We start from the raw sequence: 22,548 nt of genomic DNA on the forward strand, positions 1-22,548 counted from the left end.
TCAGTAAAAAATAGATTTCCTTTTAAAATGTTCATATTTGTTTAGAAACACTTAAAACAGAAAGATACGGACAGTTAAATTTTTAATGTCAATAAGATTGCATACTATTTATGCAGCTAGCTCATAGAGGAATTTCTTTCAGGTAGCAACTACTGCCACTTTATAAATCTAAGAAAAGAAAACATGTATTTCAAAAAAAAACTGATCATATATTTTTATTCCAATACTATTAGAAAACTTATATATTGTACTGTTACAATAAGTATATGACAATAGAGTAATTTGGATTTTTTGAATTTTCAACAAGCATATGATTAATTGAAAAAAGTTTTTGTTGCATAGTATTCCTTTTATTTTTTTAAGTAAAATTAGAAATTAAGTATTAAAACCGTTTTGCTTTCAAAATGATGCCCTGTCTTCTTTTACAGGTATTTTCAAATATAAATTACTTATAAAAAATATTTTGTTGAATCATTTTTATAATAATCTTGGATTTTCTCAGCAAGAATTGCATTGAAGATATTAAAAATTCAGATTGAGATGACTGTTTATTTTAAATACTTTTTATATAAAATATATTTGAATATCTACAAAAACATGAAATATTTATGAATATGAATTAAGTCCTTGTGTTAAACTATAATAGATATGCATCGATAATAAAGCAATTGAAAGGGATGCTGAAGCTTTAACTGCCAAGACAGACCAGGCTCCCAATCCAAGAATAGAATGAAATAATCTGAAAGAAATAAAAATTTCAGTTAGTTATATAAAAATCACCTTTTGAAGTTGCATTTACATATTTGTGCTTTGCCTCAACTAACTGACATTCTATATATATTTTTAAAAGTAAATAATCATCTACACCAGTGTAGTAATGATGCTATAACTGGCCATCAATTAAAGACATGGATCAGCAGGTTGGATATCCAACTTGTTTGTATCTTATCAGCCTTTGCTGAATGCAGATAGGAAAGAAAGCTAGTATGAATGACTGGTTATATACATATTTCAATCTTGTTTATGTTTCAAGTATTTAAAATTTTAAAAAATTTAAGAGTAGCAAAGTAATAAACGAGGCAAATGATAAATGCACTCTCTGTACAGTTGGTTTTCCATTTTTCAAATGAATAAAAAATTAATCATGCTGCAATCTCTGTTCATATTTGAGCTGCTTCTCAGCTCAATGTAATCTATCAAGGTTAAGGATATTAGAGTTAATTGTTACAAAAGTATAATATTGTAGGACTGTTACTAAAAAATTTATACATGTTTGATCATTATTAAAAATCCTATGCACTGAACATAATTTTTATTTTTACAGCATTCAAGTTGAAAAAAATTGTTCAGTTTATTATTTCATAGTAATTAAGCCATTGCCTAGTTACAAAAGTATGACAAAAATTAAAAGTTGTTGTATAATTAGAAAGAAGAAAAAAAAGCGAATTTTTTAAACACATTTAAAACACATGAAAGAATGTATAAATGAATATACATGAAATTCTTACAATTTATAGATTTATTTATTTTTTGGTAATAAGCTATTTTACAACTGTCCCATAAGTAGACAAAAATCAAATATTTGTATTTAATCAATTGGTTGAAATAATTTGGCCACAATATAACATATATGAATCTTAAAAAAACTAATATCAAATTGAGAGCTTGATTTTATTGGACAAGTGTTAAATAATAAAAACTAATTCTCATATGGAATATTCACTTATATTTGAGGCTAATAATAAAATTTTCATCTACACATATATGATCAAATATGAAATAACTATGGGAGAAGGGTAAAAATAATAGAAAGCAGTACTGTAGATATACAGATTATCTAGTCACTTTTCAAGATGAAAAGAGCCAAGAGAAGGTTTGAATAGATTTTTAAAACTTTTCCCCCCCCATTTCTATAATGCATTTACAGTTTATTCCTTAAAAACCTTTAGATAAAATTCATGAATACTTCTGGCAAAGAAAATAGTAATTTAACACAACAATAAATTAGGTTATTTTAAAGGCTAAATAATAGGATGGCATAGAATGGAATTTTGTCGCACCTGTGGTGTAAAAGAAAGACAAAATCAATTCCTTTGATTAGTAACCAATTGGTAAATTTGATTTCAAAAACTGTTTGAACAATGTTATATGTGTTTTACGGCTAAAATTTGCATGCAAAATGTCCAACTAACATTTCCAGTAGAGTACTAAAGGTTAAAAATTTGAAAAAATATGTAGTATGTACTATACTTACTCAATTATGACAGGTCTGTAACATCCAACAGCTAACAAAACCATCACAACAGGTAGATGAGTTTTCCTTAAATCATGTCGACTCCACAACCATACTAATGTGGCTGTTGAAATATGATGAATCTAAAAAATTGAATGCAATAATATTGAAAATTATAACATAAAAATTATAGTTAGCTAAATCTTTACATAAAATACTAACTTTGATTTAAGAAAAATGAATTGTCAAAATTCAATAGTTCAAAATTCAATAGTGTCAAATTGTATACATTTAAATATGTTGATGTAATAAAGAGGAAGTTTCTAAACTGTAAAACTAAAGTAGTGATCATCAGATACTAGTGAATGCACCAGGATTATATATATTTGCATGGCAGTAGTATAAAAGTCCATGCGACTATCGTGATCTTATAGGGCAAAGTACAATAGCAATAAAATGCACATTAAATTCTATAACGTTCCCCAAGTTCTAATGTACAAAGTTTCTTCAATACTCAAACTACACATTCAAATCAAAAACTGCCATAGGAAAGGGGAAAAAAATCCAACTTAAGCATACGTAACTTTTATTTATATAAGTATTCGCCTTAATATTAAGTACTGCAATACATTTTTTCAATTGTTGGCAGCTTTGATTATATATTTAATCTCTCAGCATTATAATAACTGAAATACACAAAAATCATCATTCAAAGAAAGAGTTGATGACATAAGCAAATATAAAAATAAGACTTCTGAAGTTTCAATTTTTTTAGTTTATTTCCAGATGTAATCAATAACAATGCCTTATTTTACATTAAATTACTACTTCATATAACCAAAATAGTATTTTTTCATAAATTGACTCAAATTATAAATTTTTAGCTCCTAGCCATTTAAAAGCAGTAAATTATTAATGTTAATAAAAATCCAATTTTTTAAAATTATAGTATAGAAACATATCAAACTTTCATACTAATAGATTAAAAAAGAACTGAAATATAAATGTCCAAAAATTTAGCCATTTCCTTGCAGCTTTTTTAAACTATACAGCAATATTTAAAAGCACTCAGATTGCTTCTATTTTTTCACTGTTCAAAGAGCTGTCTCAACATAATGGAATAAATTGTAAGAAAGGTTATTGCAGTAATGAAACAATATAAATTATTTGACATTTTTCAAACACAAATAGTTCTATTTCAAAATATCGCCGAGAAGTCAACAATCAAATCAAAAAGTAATTCTATTTAAATAGTAGTTCAAGCAAATTTCCTTTACAAAGTATACTAGGATATATATATATATCTTTGCAGTACGTTTTGTAAAATGTTCAAATTATTAAGAAATTAAATGAAACAAAATTCGAGTACAAATAAATGTTAAAACCATGGAAACAAAAGAATAAAAACTAGTAAGTAATTTTTAAAACTGAAATGTTTGTTAATTTTTTAAAAAATCTGATGTATGATACTTTCTAGTAAAAAAAGAAAAAAAAGGCAATTAAGTGTAAATGCCATGCAAAATAAATATAAATACTAATCTTTTTTGTTAGAAGTTTTATTATGAAAAATAAATAATAAAAGTTTTTTAAACCATTCAAACTTAGCTATCTACTGTTTCAAAACCAAAATTTTGATAAAATGTTTCAAAATTACTCAAATTTTTTAAGACATTTAATCAATTGTCTTGTAAATCTGTTTCCTATTCAACAAATAAAACAACTTCAAATTAGTATAAATACAGAAATTTTTGAATAAATCATTAAAAAGAGTTTTATGCAATTTTATCTTGAAATTAATAAAATCCAGGAAATAAATTAATTCTAGAAATTAAATAAATCAGGATTTAATTTACAGATGAATTGTTTTAATATTAGTAATTTCTTCAATTAAAAATATTACAAAATTTGGAATGTTGCTTTACACCAGTAAAGGTTAAAGAAAGTTAATCATATGACAGTCATGATTGAATTGAAACCTTTTTTTTAACAGCACACACACACACAAAATAATAATAAAAAAAATGCAATGATGAGAAGTTCTATTTAACACAATTTAGAATAACTTCTGCAATACTGAGTAAGATTAGTTATGCTTATGCAGTTTACAAAATCAATGGCACAGCTCTTGAAAAGGTTAGATGGGGGGGGGGGAGATAGTTGAGATAAAACAATTTATTGAATTAAAAATTATTCTTGAGCCTTGTATATGAAAAAAGCTTAATTACAGTTTCATTTTTAATTTTAAAATTGAAAATATATAATTTTGGGTTATTACTTTCAAACATATTTCATATGATATTTTTTGTACAAATATGCTATAAAAGCTAATTCCAAGAAAAATAAAAAAAAATTCTAGAAGAACAACTTTTTAAATCAGAATATATTGAAGTAAAATTTAATCTTTTTATATTCAAATTATTTTGAGTTGAATTATCTAAAATTTCACATCTGAAGGATTCTCAGTGTGTTGAATAATACATACATAGAAAAAAAAAAAAAAAAGGACATATAACTGTTTATATGTATTTAAAAAAAATATTAGTTAATCAAATGACATTTTGTTTGATCTTAATGTTTACAGATTATAGCTAGTAAGAAATATTCAAACATATTTTTAGAGAATTGTACATTATTAGATTTATTTATTTTTGCATTTTAATACACAAAATGAATATTTGCCTTCTTTCATGAAAAATCAATCTCTTATTTAGTAATCTCTACTGGAATGATGATAGATGATATGACTAATAATTTTATTGAGTTTAATGTGAATATTGTTTAGAAATATACTATTAAATATACAAATTTTATGGAAATTTTGGAGTGTTCCATAAGCTTTAAAAAGTTTATACCATGAATTTTGAAACATGCAGTCAGTATAAATAACTCACAAGACAACTCACCAAACTAATATTTGAGTCAAAACTCATCTGTAAGTATTTCCAGTCGAATTCCACACTTCTAGCTCCTACCCAAAGAGGAACTAATCTTGTCATCAGAAGTTCTGCAGATGCCCATCCTAATCCAGCAACCAGAAATTTGGTTTCACCTTTGCCAGCAAATTTAGTCATCACTATATGGAGGCCTATTAAATCAGCAACATCTACTGTGTCTTTTAGAAATTCCTATTAAGTAAGAAAAAATATTTCTAAATAAATGAAAGAGGTCACAGCAAATGAATAAAATTATGAATAAAATTCTTTTTTCAAAAATACAAAATAAAAGCAAATTTTCAAAACTGTTACATAAAATTCCACAGCATTTAATACTCTATAGTTTAATTATTCTGTAAAAATAATCGAGATGGTTAGAAATGATGCAATAAAAGTTTAACATGAGAATTCACTTTTCATGTTTAATAGATATTTAAAAATATACATATAGAATGAAAAGAATCATACAAGGTTTACTGAACAAGTAAGAATATTAAATTTTCTCAAGGAGTTCTGAAAGTCAAATTTTGCTTTATTTTAAAGAAAATATATAGCTTCTCTAGAATCACAAAATCCTCTATTAATGATCCTACCATTGCCAGCTTTCAACATATAACATTTATTTAAGAATTTCCCATCAATTAAGAGAAAATGTAATAACCTTAAATCGAGGAAAATATCTGAAAAAAAAATTTTTTTTTTTTTTTAATTATCCTAAATCTTATCCAAACAAAAAATATGGTGTATAGTGCATATTGTGATCATTTATATAAACTAATTAACATCAGTTACATCTAAATTTCCCTTAAAAAATGCACCATGACACTGAAAATTTTCACAATTTTAAAACTTTTTACTCTTTTTTTTATATTTCAAGGGGGGGGACTTTCATTTTAATCTAAACTTTTTAATTACTGGAATATTTCTTAAAGTAAAAATAACATTTCTTGTTACTCTTATCTATCTATCTATCTATATATATATATATATATATATATATATATATATATATATATATATATATATATATATATATATATATATATATATATATATATATATATATAAACTATAATTCAAATAATTCTCCTACTGAACCCTAAATTTGTATACACTGCTAACTAAAATTTAATTTTGACTATGCACTGTATAAATACTGAATTTCTCCTGAATCCAGTTCTTATCAGAAATGATTTCTCACTAACAAAAGCCTTTAAAAATGCCAATTACAATAAAACCTCATAAGATAAAATAATTTTAATTGCAAATAAAGTTTTATTACACAGAAAATCAGTCACTGATATTTTAAACAAAATTCTGTTCAAATATAAAAAGTAATATTGATTTTGAAAAATCATCATTATATATCATTATATAAGATAATTAATCATCATATAAAAGATAAAGCACAAAGCTATGTTTCTCACCATAAAAACATTTTAGTGAATCTGTATCTTTCAGGTTTTATGTAAAATCAGCTTTATTATAGGCATAATAAGAATAGTAAATATAATGGATAAAACACAAAAATTGGAAATAAAATCAGCAAATTCAAGCATGTTTTTGTATACATTATTAATTCTGGCATCCTAGTAAAACATTTTTAATTGGGGGGGGGGTTACAATACCAGTAGCACATTTATTTTCTAAATGTACTTAAGCCTTTTGTTTGGTCTTCCCAGTTTTTAAAATCTGATGCAAATCATTAAAAATCTGGAAAAGTAAACATCTGAAATAAAACGAGGGAAAAAAAAAAGTTGCGATTGAGCGAAGTCTCAAGACTGGAATCAAATACTTCACTATTTGTGATAACTCATAATTTTTTTTACATATAAAGCTAAAAAATTTTTCTTTATAAAAACATTTTCTTTCCTTTTTTTTGCCTTTGAAAAATTTAATACTTTAGAAGTGAAATATGACATTTCCTTCAGATTATTTAGATTTCCTCCATTTATCTTCTTTCAAACTAGACTTAATTTAAAGAAGTTTTTCTTTATCCATATATTATTTTAATAATATAAATACAGTGAAATAATTTCTTTTTCAGGATAAGCTTAGTTTTTCAGAAGGACTAAAATAATCAATGTTTCAGTATTTTTTCCCTCATAAAAACATAACTTTCATGCAACAAAAAGTTATAGTTATTCAATACATTTTTAATCATTTAACAAAGTTAGAAAACGCCATTAAATAAATTTAGGAGTTTATCAGTTCATTGTTAAAATTTTTATATTGATAAAATATTGACTAAACCTCTTTTTAAAATAAAGCATAATTAAAAGTACAAAAACTCACAAATAAAACTATTTATATAAAAATAGAAATAATATTTAATTATAACTCGGTACAGCTCAATCTTCAAATAAGTTATATCATAATAAAAAAATTCTGTTTGAAAGTTTAAGATTAATACAAATATTATTTAGGTAAAAATAATATCAAGTAATATAAAACAATTACATGTAGCATAATATTATCAACAATAATGATCAGAAAGGCAATCTTTAGACATTGGAGATAAAAGATAACTATGATTATAAAAACACTATTTTCTTAATATAATACTTTAAAATATACTAGTAGTTTAGATGATAATCAATAGTTTGCTAATACTTTCATGAATGGAACAAGCATCTTCCAACTATCCCGTGAAAAATTATAACATAATGATAATCATTTATGCTGTTTGATTTTTCAACTTTTCCCTGATTTTTCTAGGTTATATATATATAAAAAATTCACTGGCTTTTTTCTGGATATATTGAGAATCTTCTGAACGATCCCATTTTATAATAATAATAAAAAAAAGTTTTTTTAAACAATATATTGTGATTAAAATAAACAAAATTTAATTCTCACAAACAAAACAAACTAAAAATAAGCAATTTTCATTTGTTAAGTTACAAATTCAAATAAACTTCAGTTTTATAAATACCCCCCCCCCTTTTTGCAAATACTCTAATTAATAAATACACAAAAAGATTTGTGCTTAGTTAGATTGGCTTTTTCACCTACCAATTATATCTTGGAACTGTTTGTCAAAGATTTACTCATGAAAGAAGTAACACAAAATGAAATGAATAATCATAAGATTGAAATAATATGTTTCCTTCTAGTGGGGTCTTCCCTATTTATGTTGCTTATTAACACCCAAATCAAAACTGAACAATACTTTCCCCTTAATAGAAAAAGAAAAAAACATATCCAAACATAAAATGAAAAATGGTTGAAAGAAAATATTAACAGTAATATCACACATTTTAAACTAAAAGAAATATGGTATCAAAATAAATGCAATTATTCAATGACAGCAAAACTTCTTTAATTTTTAGCCCACCAACCATTGTAAGAAATCATTTTTGGACTCAACAGCATAATGTTTAACCTATTTTATATTCTAGAGAAATAAATGAAAAATTGATTCTCAACATCAAAATCTTTAGTACAAAAACAGAAAAAAAAATATTTTAAATGTATAAATTTTAATGAGAGAGAGAGAGAGAGAGAGAGGAAAAGATGGCTTGAATAAATTTAAATATTTTTATAACAATAGATTCCTTCTACATCAAAATGTATAAAAAATGCTGTATTCTCTCTCTCTCTTTTTTTTTTTTTTTTTTTTTTTTGCAAAAATTACAAGTGAATAGTAATAGCATTGGATATTTCCTAGTTAATATATATATATATCCGAAAAGTTGAAAAATAAATTAATTTTGGTATAATATTTATTGACATTAAATGAGAATTTGGATTATAATATTTGGTAAATATTTTAAATCTAAATAAAAATAAAATATTTATCTATATAATTATCGATATTTTATATTAATATCTAATTGAATTTAATATATTAACAAAAAAATCCATACTTTCATTTTTGTAAAATGTGGTATAATAGACTTCATGTTCCAAAAATAAATAATTTTATATTTGAATAAAAGCAGGTCATTAAAGTCAAAAAGATAAAAGAAGAGTTGTAAAAATTGGATTTTAATTCCAATAGCGTCTATTCCAAAAAATGTAATTTATTAATTGTTCTGGGGAAAAAATTAAGGGGGATTATATTATATATAGTTGTAATGGCTTATATACCATATATATAAGCCATTGTAATACCATATATATAATTATATTATATATATGGTAACAAATTTTTACATTTCACTGCGATTTTGAAAATTAAAATAACTAATTTCTCTTTTCTAAATTATTAAATAAACACTAAACAGAACTTCAATTATGACACGACCTAAAAACTTGGAATTAAGAAATATTAGAATTGTTGAACTATCATTGCAATATTGTAAATTATGATTAAATTGGGTGAAGGAGTGAATAATTTTAAATAATATATTGATATTATAAAGTATAATATTCATATATAACAGTTATAATATAAATGTATATAATATAAAAATAAGACTAGTTATAAACTGGTAAATTGATTAAAAACAGACAACACAATTTGAAGCAGAATCCACTGTACATTAGATGGATGATAGCTGCATTCAAATAAGTGCTGATGGTCTTAAAAAGTCGAAATTTCCTCCCCTTGAAAATTTAAATGTAAACATTGTGCTGTCTGGTGTGCATGTAGAAATGCGAATGTCTCCTATTTTGACTGTCACTAAATTACTGATTTGCATTAGGTTAATTTCATTTCTTCAGATGACTAATGGAAATAAACAAACAAAGAAAGGGAGAAAAGGGTGGGGACCCAGCAAACTGCAGTCAGATAAGATTTATTTTTTAAAAATTATAGTTTTAAAATATATTAACCTGACTTCTTAGGATTGCTTAGATGTTTTCTAACCAGTCCTAGCATAAAATAAATATAATTCTCAGTATAAAGGCACTTTGAATAAAAAAAAGTATGGAATAAAAAACAATAACAAATCAAATGCTTATTGTTTTAAAAATACGATGTACAGATGGACGTATTTTCCAGTTCCCTATATTAGTCAAATCAAAGGGTGATCTTATTTTATTAAAAGCTTTCCTTAAAGCTTTCCTTAATTTGGATTTTTGACAAATATTTCATTAAATTTTAGTTTATAGCATTAAATAAAAGTTTTTGATTCAGATAAAGCTATATAAGTATATTAAGATATAAAAGGTTTTTAAAGAATAGTTAGTTTTAGGATTGCTTAGAATAGTTTAATTTTTGTTGAAAATCGCATGAAAAATACTTTTATAATTATATTTTGTGGCATTTAATGTAAATCATTAAAATTCACAACAAAACAGAAAAACGGCATTCCCTGAATGTAAATGAAACAAGCAGTTGATTTTATACTTTTATTACTGAAAAAGCAATAATGATACTTTAGAAACAGATTTATCTCATAACATTTTGATTTAATTTCTTGCTATTATCTATCACTTCAAATATTATTTATGTTGAATTTTGGCTATAAATAGGAATAATATAAATCCATACTTTCAAAAATAACAACAAAAAAACAATTTATTTACTTTATGAGAAGCAAATTTATATTGTGAATATATCAAGTTTTTAAGAGAAATGTTTTAAGTATGGAAAAGCATTTATAAATGTTAGGAAGTAATGTTTCTTTCTTCGTTTCACTTTTTACAACTTAAATTATTAATCATAACAATTATAAAAATTAACTAGCAAATAACTAACTAAATAATTTCATACTTTAATTTTAGTTAAATCTGCAAAAAAAAAAAAAAAAAAAAAAAATAAAATAAAATTAAAAAGGAACTTAAAAAAATAAGGACAATTAAAAATATGTTAAGTTGAAGCTTTTGACTATCGATAGAAATATGAATGGTCGAAATCTGGAAGAACAAATTTATGAAGAAATAGAAAGCTATAAAAATGTATCAGAAACAGAATTCGTAGTCTAAGAATAAAAATAAAATAAAATTCCATTTTTCTATAAATAATGATTAAACTAATTGAAATGAAACAAAGGAGCAATTATAAAACTCGCTTTTTATTGATAAAATATATTAATTACGATTAAACGAGTGCAAAATTATCTTATTTCAAAATGTCAAAATTATTAACAAAGCTCAAGTAACAGTAGTGTAATTTAAAAAATTTAAATCACTGTCATAAAATTCCGTTTCTTCTGAATTAGAATCACTACTCCCAATCTAAATTACTAATTCATCCACTAGCTCGTCTAAAATTCCATTCTTTTCCCAATAAGTATTTTCAAGCTTTTACATGAGAAATGCACTTCCCATTCTTCGGAAGTCACTCCGCCCATAGATTGGCACAACAGATTTTGTAAACTTACGAAACTTAAATCACCAGTAACATTTCTTTCTTTGATAAGCCTTTTAAATGAAGACCAAACGTATTCAATGGCATTTAGATCACAACGGTAGAGAGGAGGGGCTGAAAACATAATGACAATTTTCTTTTTTTGTATTGTCAATTTTATACATGATTCTTTTTCGGATTGCTATCAATTAGCAAATACAGTTTCGCTTTTCAAATTTTCATACTGCAAGCTATTCTATTATTTATCTGCCAGTTATTATTTTTTTTTCTTTGTAATGTATTTTGTAGGTGCCGGGTTTGCAACTTTCATGTGATATGGAACATTGTCCATGCACATGACACTTTTTGGTTGCAAATTTGGAATGAGTTTTTTCAACATCCATTTTTCAAAATTTTTCTTAGTTCATTTGACTATGGTAATCTCTGCTTTTAGTTGCTGTTTTGTAGATTAATTGAATATCAGGAATAAATCCCATTGATAAGCCAGCATGTGTAGCAATCAATTGATTTTTAGAGTTTTTTTTTGCTCATTTCTTCCAGCAAAAATTCATGGAATGTAAAACGTTCCTAAGCGATTCCTTTTTCTAAAGAAAATTGAGTTCCTCTCTCAAAATGGAAAGTAATGTTCTTAGAGACAAGACTTTCTTTTATTGGATGTAAAAGTCTTGAATTGTTGGCCAAACAACACATTTGTCAAAGTTGCCAATTTCACAAATTCAGTGAATAGGCCTTTTTCAGTGCTTTCTAGGTGTTGTTTGAACTTCTGTTTCACCAGGTTGAAACTCCATTTTTAAATTTTATAATAGTAAATTCCGACATACCAGTCACTTGAGAAGCTCTTTTCATAACTTGTAGAAGAGGAACATTAAAAGATTTTGATGCAGGTTGTTCAGAGTAAAATTCTGCAATATTATGCACAATTTTATATGGTTGCAATTTTAAAGTCTTTTCTCTGTTAAATTAAAAGGCATTTTACAAAATATTAAAATTTAAGCGATATGAAAAAATATTAAATAATGAAATACAGTTAATATTAACCAAAGAAAAGGTTAATAAACATAAGTGAATCTAAAGATATGTGCAACTGCTGCCAAAGCAAAAAGATGAATGATCAATAGCTTTTTTTATTGCTTCAAACTGGCACCAAGGAAAAAAGGTGCTGAAACAGATTTCTGACCAATTCCTCTTATTTAAAATGGATTTTCCCTATAGAAACCAGTCACTATAATGCCCATCATAATCATAGATTTTGTCTGAAGGTGTTCTCCTGGAAGAAATACAGTAAGCAAAAAGGTATTTAAAATACTAAATAAGTTCACAAATCATGATACAGATACCAATAAAACATTGTATCAAACTAAATACAGTATTGTCTTGATATTACATTGTGTAACGCTAAACTATGTTGAACATTTTCTCATTATCTCCACCATTTTTTTTGCTCTCTCAAGTTAAGATGAATTAATATAAGCACTTTCCAATTCATCACTCCTCGGCCTATCTATACAATATCTCCGACACCTTAAAATATATAAAAATGAGATATTATATCTATTTTTAGAAAAGAAAATTGAAGTTACTGAAAATTTTCAAACATCTTTAAAGATGATTGGTGTAACCATGATTTTGTGCAGCAATTGTATTTATTTATTGGGATCTATTATCTTCAAGTCTAGATTACGGCTTTCAAAATTTTTAGAGTTTTATTCTGAATACTGGATAGACATTTAACTGATTGATTATTTCAGTTCATTATAAAACAGTTGGTCAAAAAAATATTTAACAGCACAAGTTGAGACTGGATTCTGCTTTCTTTGATCGCAAACATAGTCCATAAAAGAATATGAAATTTGGATTAATTGCTATCACAATAAATTTTCATAAAGATTGCACAAGTACTAAAAAAATTTTTAAGTGAATTTTTAATGCATAAATAATTCAATACAGTAGTAAATAAAATTTTTCAATATATCTTTCCCTTATATGAGTTTAAAATTATAACTAAATCTGTACTTCCTACTTTTGAGATTTAAAAAAAAAATGATTTCAATGACAGCACTATTATATAAAAAATTATATCAAACACAGTAGAATAAGCAATTATAGATGTAAAAGAACTGAAGCATAGTAAATTTTTTCACCAGAAATAACTAAGAAATTTAAAAGTAATAAAAAAATTGAAAACAAAATTTTAAATTACAGCAAGTGAAATAATTATGATTTATTACAAGACAGCAAGTAATATCTAATATCTTCAGAGAAAATGAATTTATGATATATAAATATAGAGTTATTTAATAATTCCTTTTTGCAATTATATACCATTAAAAGTTTGAAATCTTTAAGATTTAAAGATATGGAACAAGATTTACAAAACAAGAAATACGAAATATTAGCATTTAATATATGATGCAAAAGCTTAATTATTCATATAATACATCTAGATATATGGATTAAAAAATTATCTTACTGTCACTGTTTCCATTCTTCCAAGACCTGTAAGGTCAGTTGCAGGAAAGAAAGTAGCTAAAAGAAGCATTTTGCAGAGCTGTGTAAATAAATACATGGCCCCTGCTTGAATACATTTCCAAAATACTCCATATTCAGCTCTAAAAAAATGAGAAAGACAAATGAAATATTAATCGAACGTAAAAAAAAAAAATTTCGAGTAAAAGCAAAGATTTTAATATTTTTTTTTCTTATCAAAATTAATATTAAACAATTTAAGTAATTCAATATACCGATAATATTCTTTAAGAAAAATATAACAACCATGCAGTTTTAATTCTTTATTATATAAGTTTTTAAAATTAGTTGGTTTAAATTAAACAGACATTTCAGGAGTAGTACTGAAGTATAGCATAAAAATAAATCTTACAATCCTGAACATTTGTAAGTCATGAAGTAAGGTGCATAGGCTAGAGCTATGCAGTTTGCGAAATGAAACAGAGTCATGATAGAATAATTTAGCAAAACTTAACAGTGTGATCTAGAATAAATAAATTAAACAATTAATATGACTATATCTTGATATTTAATCTGGCCGACAGCTGAATTATGGTATTATTTGACTTAATTCCTCAGTATAAAAAAAATTTGTGTATAAAAATGTGCACATATGTTAACAAATTCACTTCACTTCGCAATCAATATACTTTTGCCGATTCACAGAGTTTACCAAACTATAAATTTTTCATATTTAACGTTGATCGAAAATAGGTATGTTTATGGAATGCTTGTAATTTTAGACAAAATATCAGATAGAGACATAACTAATTTAGCTATTATATAAAATTCAGAGGAAAAGTAATGTCGCCAATAGTATATTTTACTTTCATTTTGGCATCAATTTCTAGTTTTTTAATTCGGTGTTAAGGAAAATTTGAGTTTTGTTTTGCATTGAGATTTACTTACATTTTTTTTTTTTCGGTTCATAAATCAGAAAGTAATGTCTGTAAGATGTCGCAAAATTTTAGCGCGGAGCAGGTAACGAAATATAGATAGATTAATGGCTTCTAGTTGTAGTTTGTCAATTATTTATTTTAGTTAATTTTATTTTCGGTTGCCATAACAACGTAGACTGGATAAAACAGAGTGTTTAGAAAAGTGTCAATAAATAAAATCGAATCTGGATTTTAGATACTTTATTAAAAAAATTAAATAGTTAATTATATATATATGTACGAAAAAATAATCCATTTAACGTAACTGTATCCATGTTGTAATTATATGAAATAAATTTCTTCTTTGTATACATAATGCTTACATTTGAAATTCTGCAACATAAATCCATTACAAATCTTGTTTAGTAAGATGTTTTTCTCATATAGGTAAAAAGTGCACTTTGTATGCATTAATTATACATATCAGACCTGCTCTTTTATGAATGATGCTGCTTAGTAATGTGTTTTAGTAATAAACATGCTCATAAGATACTTAAATAAATGAACGAGATACACATTTTTGATTATTTGTAAATGTTAATTAATTTGTAATATTTTTACTACTTCAAATGCAAAATAAACAAACAAAAAAAGTATTATACTCATAAAAAAAAATTCAAACTGAACATTTTTAATAAATTTTCATGCCTCATATCTCCCCAATTCTGAGAAATGCATTTCTGGAGTTATATTTTTCTGTTTGTTGCTATATCTGTCAGTGTTCTATTTTGACATGATAGTTCAAAAATGCTGCAAGCTAGATGAATGAAATTTTGTACATACACTTTACTCTGAATTTATAGATTTCTTTCAGATTTTGAACAAAATCCATTCAAAAAGAGTTTTTTTCCCCCAGCTGTCCGAAAACAAATGAACATAACAACTATGAAATGTAAATAGTTCAATAAATAATATTTAATGCACAAGTTTAGCATCAAAAAAGGTAATTTGTACCAAATTTGGAACCAAATCCATCTAGGTAATTAAAAAATGCAATGACTTAAATCAATGAAATTTGCTATATGAACCTGTGACTACAAATGTAGTTTAATATTACGTTTTGGTATCATTTCGTGTAAAAAAAATGTTCCAAAATGCTATTGATTTTATGGTACTTGTGTATTAACTGTATGCCATTGATTAATTGCGATTTCTTTCTTTTTTTTGTTGCCAAATATCATATGTTAGACTTGAATTGAAGATCAACATTTCATAAGTATTGTTTGTTAATGCCATGCAATTAATGCACAAGTACTGATATTCAGCACTTATTAATTAACAAAGAAGGATTGGCTATTTGTTGTTAATAATATGATTTTCTTTTGTAAATTTTTGAATAAACACTCTAAACAGATGCTTATTTTCTTCTCATAAGTTAGAAGTGTGTTCATAAGCTGGCGTATTTTGGTGTTACTTTTGTCAGGTTGTCGCTCTTTCACCTTTAAATAATAAGTACCCGATTTTCTTCCCTTGACTACAAATTGCACACTTCTCATATGCAAAGCTGTAAAAATAAAAGTCTGACCATTTATGTTGTTCATTATCTTGTTCTAGGTCCATAATTTTATATGCAGTAGGATAGAAGGGGGGAGTCTAAAAGTTCAGAGTGACTTGCTGGTTTTATACTTGAAACAACTTTATTTTTATACATTAGCAGCATAAATATACCTACAACAAATTAATATTTTCATTTTTCAAGATTTATTTTTTAATCCTAGATTTCAGTTTCAAGATTTTCTTTTTTATTCTATTGCTTAAATTTGTTAAAGATTTCCATTATTAGTCTTAATTTGAAAATATTGAGGAAATTGTAATATTTGTTTATAAAAATACTTCTTTGTGCATATTTTTTCTTTTATTACGATATTTTATAAAGTCTCATTTATTTCATCACAAACAAGCTTAATAATTATTTAAGGCATAATCATATATTTCTTTGTTTTAGATGCCATTTTATTAATATTATGCCAGAGAATCTCTTCCTTAAATTAAAGAATATAAAATGTTCATTTTAAAATTATGTCAAAAAAGGAATTAAGAACATCACATGAATTTCATCAGTTTAGATTTCCATTAGATATAATGTGCTATAAAATTAATTTATAATATTATTTTTTAACAGTATGAGGATGCATACAAGCCTAAGCATCTCAGCCAGTGGGAAGTTCCCAAAAAGTGCCGAGAAGTGAGTGGATTATTTTAATTTATACATTTTTTTTTCTTTTGGAAAAAGTTGTTAATATATGATCATGCATCAGTGGTATGAATGAAAAATGTTAGATTCTAGTTTATTAGCAAAAATAATTCTTTAAGTAACAAAGTTTGTAAATTCTTTGTATAGTATCAATTTTTTTATTTGTAGCAAACTTAGTAAATTTTAAGCTTCTTTCACTCATGGAGAGACAAGAATATATAAAATATTAAGAAATTAATTTGTTAAGAACAATGAATAAATATTTTTTTTCAAACATGATATTACAGGCCTGATTTTTTTTTTAAAGATATGAAGCAGAGCATTATATTGATTGGTATTTGTGTTGTTAGTATTTTTCTCCCTACATTTCTTCTAATAATCTCTATATAATCTAGTTTCCAAGAAGACAGGAAGGCTATACTTCCCCCATAACTGATGAAAATGGCCATTTTCTTTGTGAGAAAGACAAACCTGTATTTAAAGAATGGAGTCCCTTTCAGGGAACATGGGGAAAAGACTTTTCTCGTCCAAGTATGCAATTTCATTTAGAATTTTTTTAATCACAATGAAAAAATATTGATCATTTATTTTATTTGATAAGAATTGTTTAAGCTTTGATTTTTCTTTTAAGTTGCTATATTGTATTGTTGATTTTCATATTAATATCTTCATTAAAATATGATTTTTACTGAATTTTTGGTTAAAAAGCATATATTTTATATAAATAGTTGGCCTATATTGTCAAATAATTCCTCATGTTGTGATTCTTTTCTGGTTTAATGGCTTTTTTTGGTCCTTTTTAAATTTGTCTTTTAGCCATCATTAGATTAATTTGGTGTAAAATCTTTAAAAGTGATGGAAAATCATTTTATTTAGAAATATAATCTAAATATAGCAATTTTTAGTATTGACATATACTTGAAAAAAGAATTTTTTTTTATTTATGTGGAATAAATTTTATTCTGAATTGCCTGTAATTTTATTTCTAAATTCAAAACTCTGCTATAATAAACTTGTCATATCTTTATATAATCATTGTAAGAAAACATTTTGTTGAAATATTAAAACAAAAACTATAATTATGTTGTTATTCAAGGTAAATAACAAAAAAACAAACTTTACTTGTACCAGCTTTTGTAAATATTATGTGCTTGCTAAGCTCTCTTAAAATACTTATGTTTTGTACTGAAGAAAAAATATCTTCTCAGTGCATCAATAAACAAAGACAGTTCATGGATTTGCATTCTGAAACTGCCACTTTCTCACCATCTTCAGTGATTAGCATAATCATTATTTATTTAGTCTTTCATAAAGTATTTAAATGCAGTATCAGTAACAAAATTCGGTACTTTTTCATTAGCCGGGCACAAATGTCGGTAATTGTGAACCAAATGCGAATTTTTCGTAAAAAATTTGGCAGAATTCTACCTTATTTGGCAATTTTTTGCAGCAGTGAACCAATGATATTGCCCGATTTTTTTCCATACATGAAATAGGGTTGGGAATAGGAATATGCCGCCCGGCTAACAGATTGTGAACCAAACGCGAATTTGGCGTAAGAAATTTGGCTGAATTCTACCTTATTTGGCGAATTTTCGCTTGCGCCCGGCTAATGGAAAAGTAACCCAAAATTCTTTTTATAGGAATTTATAATTTCTTTTCAATATTTCTTGAAAATGCTGTAGCAGAGAAATTTTCAAACAAGACAGATTTTTTGCCACAGTAAACACTGAATAAAAAAGCACATTTGTTTTACTCCGGAGCTCATATTAAAGGGTATGCTATGGTCAGAACGCAAATTTATGCTTCATTATGTATGCAATAACAAATACATTCATTTTGTTCCACAGTTAGTGAAAGCAAGGATTTACTGTTTTGAATAACATATCTTTTTCGATTTCAGAGATAATGAAAGCAGAGTCTTAATGTTTTACTGCTGTAGAAATTTTTTCCCCAGACCTTGAATTTGAGTAAAAAATAATTAAATAAAAGGTGAAGGTGATTAATAAAAAATCATTAAAATATCATGATATTAATTTTTTTTTCATAAATGAATCTTAAAATAACACCCCTATTTATTTGTGCACTGATTTATAACATAGTTGAATGATTTTTATTACTTAGCTACAGTTGAGTAAATATTTTGAATTGAAAATAAGAAATTTATGAAAAATAATCGGAGATTTTAATAAAAATAGTAATTAATTATTTATCTGTATCAGTTAAGGAGATAACGATAAGATTTTAAAAAATTAATGAACAAAAATGAAATTTAAGTTAAGCAGAAAAGTATTGTACATAATGTACGATAGATTATAACATCTCCATGGCCATAATGCAAGATCCACTATAAATAACCTATTCTAAAAAACTGCACTAAAATTATATATTTCGAAGAGTTTTTATTTCTCCTTTCTTGAAGTTACTGAATGAAAATAAGCTGATGGATGAATTTGAATGATTAAAGATAGAAAATGATGGATTTAATTGATAAATGAAAAGGAATGATTGTTGCTCATAAAAATATTTAAATGAAAATGAAATCCTTGCTGGTTAGAAAGTTAAATTCAATATCTTTAAAGTATTGGAATTACATACTTATTACTAGCTACCTTTGGCAATCAACTGATTTGTCAAATTTTTGTGAGAAATCTTAATTAAATCTTTTACTGATAATTTGGTTTTAATTGATCTGTCTGCAGTTTTTAAATAATTAACTTACATTATTTTAGGACATTTGCATATTTCTGTTTATTGTATTTTTTATTTCTTTTATCATTTTACATTATATTTGAACTTGAATTTGTAATGAGAAAGGCTTAAATTTCAACTAGTCTAATAACTAGTATGTTGAATTGAAATATATTTCTAAAAAATAAAAAGATGGTAAGTAGAGTTATTCAGACTCAAGGCTTTGTATGTGATACTGAAAATAATTCGTAATTTACATGATGTTTTAGAGGATTTGTGTTTACTGATTCAATGAGTTGTGTTGTAGTTTTATATCAATCTCATTTCATTTCAAATATATAAATTCTGTTGCTGCCATATCAAATAAATAATCTTTAAAATTTCTAACATACAGGCTATTCTTTCCTGACAAAAAACTAGATATGATTTTAACAAGTTTAAATTTAAGTCACATACATTATGTGCACAGTCACTGTCTTTTTTCTTTTTTTTTTTTGCCAAATATGGGATGTTCTAAATTTGTCAAACACATTCTAGTTGAATGACCAGAATATGAATCAAGATGTTCCTATACAAATAAGATAAATTTGTTAGATCAATATATATCAGTCAACTTCATTGACTGAGCCATTATAGAAGAATGGTTCAATTGTATAATTGTTTTTGAAATGTATTTTTTTTGTCACAACAATATATCATTTTTGACACCATTTAACTGTTTACTTAGAGCACTTCATTTTTCATCTCATAACAACTGTTTTAGTACAGTAATTTCCAAGAGGATCCTACATAACAAACCAATTTCCTGATTTTACTTTGGTTGAATAAGCATGGCATGACTGTTTTGGGTATTAAACTATATATTCTTACTAAATTTTGACTACTGATATTCAAGAAGAAATGTCTGTAAAATTTTGACAGAAATTCTGGGATTCTCTTCCAAAGAGTATATTCCACAATTACAGAGCATTCAATCTAATTATGATCCAATAGTTAATTTCTAAAATTTTAGCTTATTTTTCGAAGGGCAAAAATGCTTTAAATGATTAAAGAACTATGTTGTTTCGATCAGTAAATGTACTTAAAAAAAATATGATATCTGGATATTTTATATAATCTCCAGAGCCTATTATTGAATGGAAAATATTTTTCCATACTTACATTTTAAATAATAACAACAACAAAAATGATTAACACTTCTATGATTAAAATTTATTTATGTTATGAAGTTTTTAATATCACTATTTTAGATGACTTTTAATCATTTGAATGACTGCCTTTAGGAAGATCAACCAAACAAGAATTTGTTGTTTTCAAGATCACGGTTAATTGCTTTGAAATAAGTAATACAATTATTTTAATCTCAGATGAGTAAAAAATATTTTTATTTACAATTTTATGAATAATTTACTAAATATGGTTAGAAATAATGAGGGGGGATTGTAAAAATTTAGGCTTGGTAATGTTTTTAAAATTACATTTATTGATTTAAACAACATAAAAATAATTCTTCAAATCATTTCCACTTGGATTGATATATCTATTTCTTAACAGTTTAGAAAATAGCTACGAATAAAATCGGAACTGTGAGAGAATTTTATTCTAAAAATTAAATTCAATTATATTAAGAATCAAATTTTGAAATGATTTCATTAGAACATTGCTAGAAAATGTTTTTTCATTGTAATTTATTTAAGTATTTTTTCTGCTATAATATTTTAAAAGCAACGACAATGAAATGGAAATTTTGAAAATAAATTAATTGATGCAATTTTTCCCCCTCACTAGAAGCTGTAGCAGGTTCTCCCATCAAACCAGGAATGTGGAGAATCAAAGGTCGAAAAGCAAGGTGGGTGGATGCCATAAAGATAGAATCGGATCAAAATTTTGATTTCCATGATTCAGATTACAGTCATTATAATAAAGGAGATATATAATGTATTTAGTTGTGTTTTCTTTGAACTTTTTCTTTTGCTACTGTTAATTGAAATTTTTTTCTTTCATATTAAATTTCAACATTTCATTAACACATAATCTTTAAGCTGCAACAGACATTCACAAATTCCATATACATAGCAGAAAGCTGATGAATTCGAAACCTAAGCAAGTGGCAACATGCTAACCTCCAGATGCAAAGTAGAAATGTTATTTATATCAAATGTATTTTTAAAATTTTTGAAGCTTGCTTTTGCCTTTTTAAAAGCTCCAATGGATCATGAAAAGGCAATAGTAGAGAATAAAATAAATTTATTACCAAAAGCTCTGTATAAACACGGTTACTTATCGACGTAATCGTTGTGAGGATTCAAACTTTTTTCATATCATGGGATCATATTTCAAATCTTCTCTTCGAAAAGCGTTACCGCCAATGATGTGTAATGACCCTTAATGCTATTTATGAGTTTGGTTACTATTGAGTTCCTAGCCAATTCTTCATTTCAGGGATGAGATGAAAATTACTCGCTTTTAAGATGAATTCTCCATGAAGGAGGACCAAGGCATAGGTTTTTTTCTTTTTTTCTTTCTTTCTTTTTTTTTGCGACAGTAGATCTTGCTTAACGAATTGATGAAATTGTTCGCAAGATGCTGGAATCTTAAATAACTAGCTGGTCGACCAGTATTCTAAAATCATGACTCTGAGCATGGGTGTGGGAAGGTTTGCACATTCCTGCTCCATATTCCTTCTTTAAATTCAATGAACTTCTAGACTAAAAGTGGGACTTCAAAGATACGTTAAGTCCTATCTTACATCATTGGCAGAAATTTTCTTCAAAGGGGATATTGGAAATCTGGTT

General features: G+C 25.5%; 2 protein-coding genes across 2 annotated transcripts; one reads left to right on the forward strand and one right to left on the reverse strand.

The window, feature by feature from the left end:
* Positions 1–192: 192 nt before the first annotated feature.
* LOC129981818 (BOS complex subunit TMEM147-like) lies at positions 193–14,542 on the reverse strand. Its single transcript, XM_056092843.1, has 5 exons — positions 14,304–14,542; positions 13,896–14,034; positions 5,137–5,358; positions 2,255–2,376; positions 193–739 (listed from the first exon to the last, which is right to left on the reverse strand). Exons 1-5 carry the CDS (start codon positions 14,378–14,380, stop codon positions 607–609), a joined length of 693 nt encoding a protein of 230 aa, XP_055948818.1. The 5' UTR covers positions 14,381–14,542; the 3' UTR covers positions 193–606.
* A 245-nt stretch (positions 14,543–14,787) lies between these two features.
* On the forward strand, positions 14,788–21,694 carry LOC129981819 (protein Flattop homolog). Its single transcript, XM_056092844.1, has 4 exons — positions 14,788–14,911; positions 16,991–17,053; positions 17,458–17,593; positions 21,542–21,694. Exons 1-4 carry the CDS (start codon positions 14,885–14,887, stop codon positions 21,688–21,690), a joined length of 375 nt encoding a protein of 124 aa, XP_055948819.1. The 5' UTR covers positions 14,788–14,884; the 3' UTR covers positions 21,691–21,694.
* The last annotated feature ends 854 nt before the right edge of the window (positions 21,695–22,548 follow it).

The sequence above is a fragment of the Argiope bruennichi genome, chromosome 8, assembly GCF_947563725.1.
Source record: "Argiope bruennichi chromosome 8, qqArgBrue1.1, whole genome shotgun sequence".
NCBI lineage: Eukaryota > Metazoa > Arthropoda > Arachnida > Araneae > Araneidae > Argiope > Argiope bruennichi.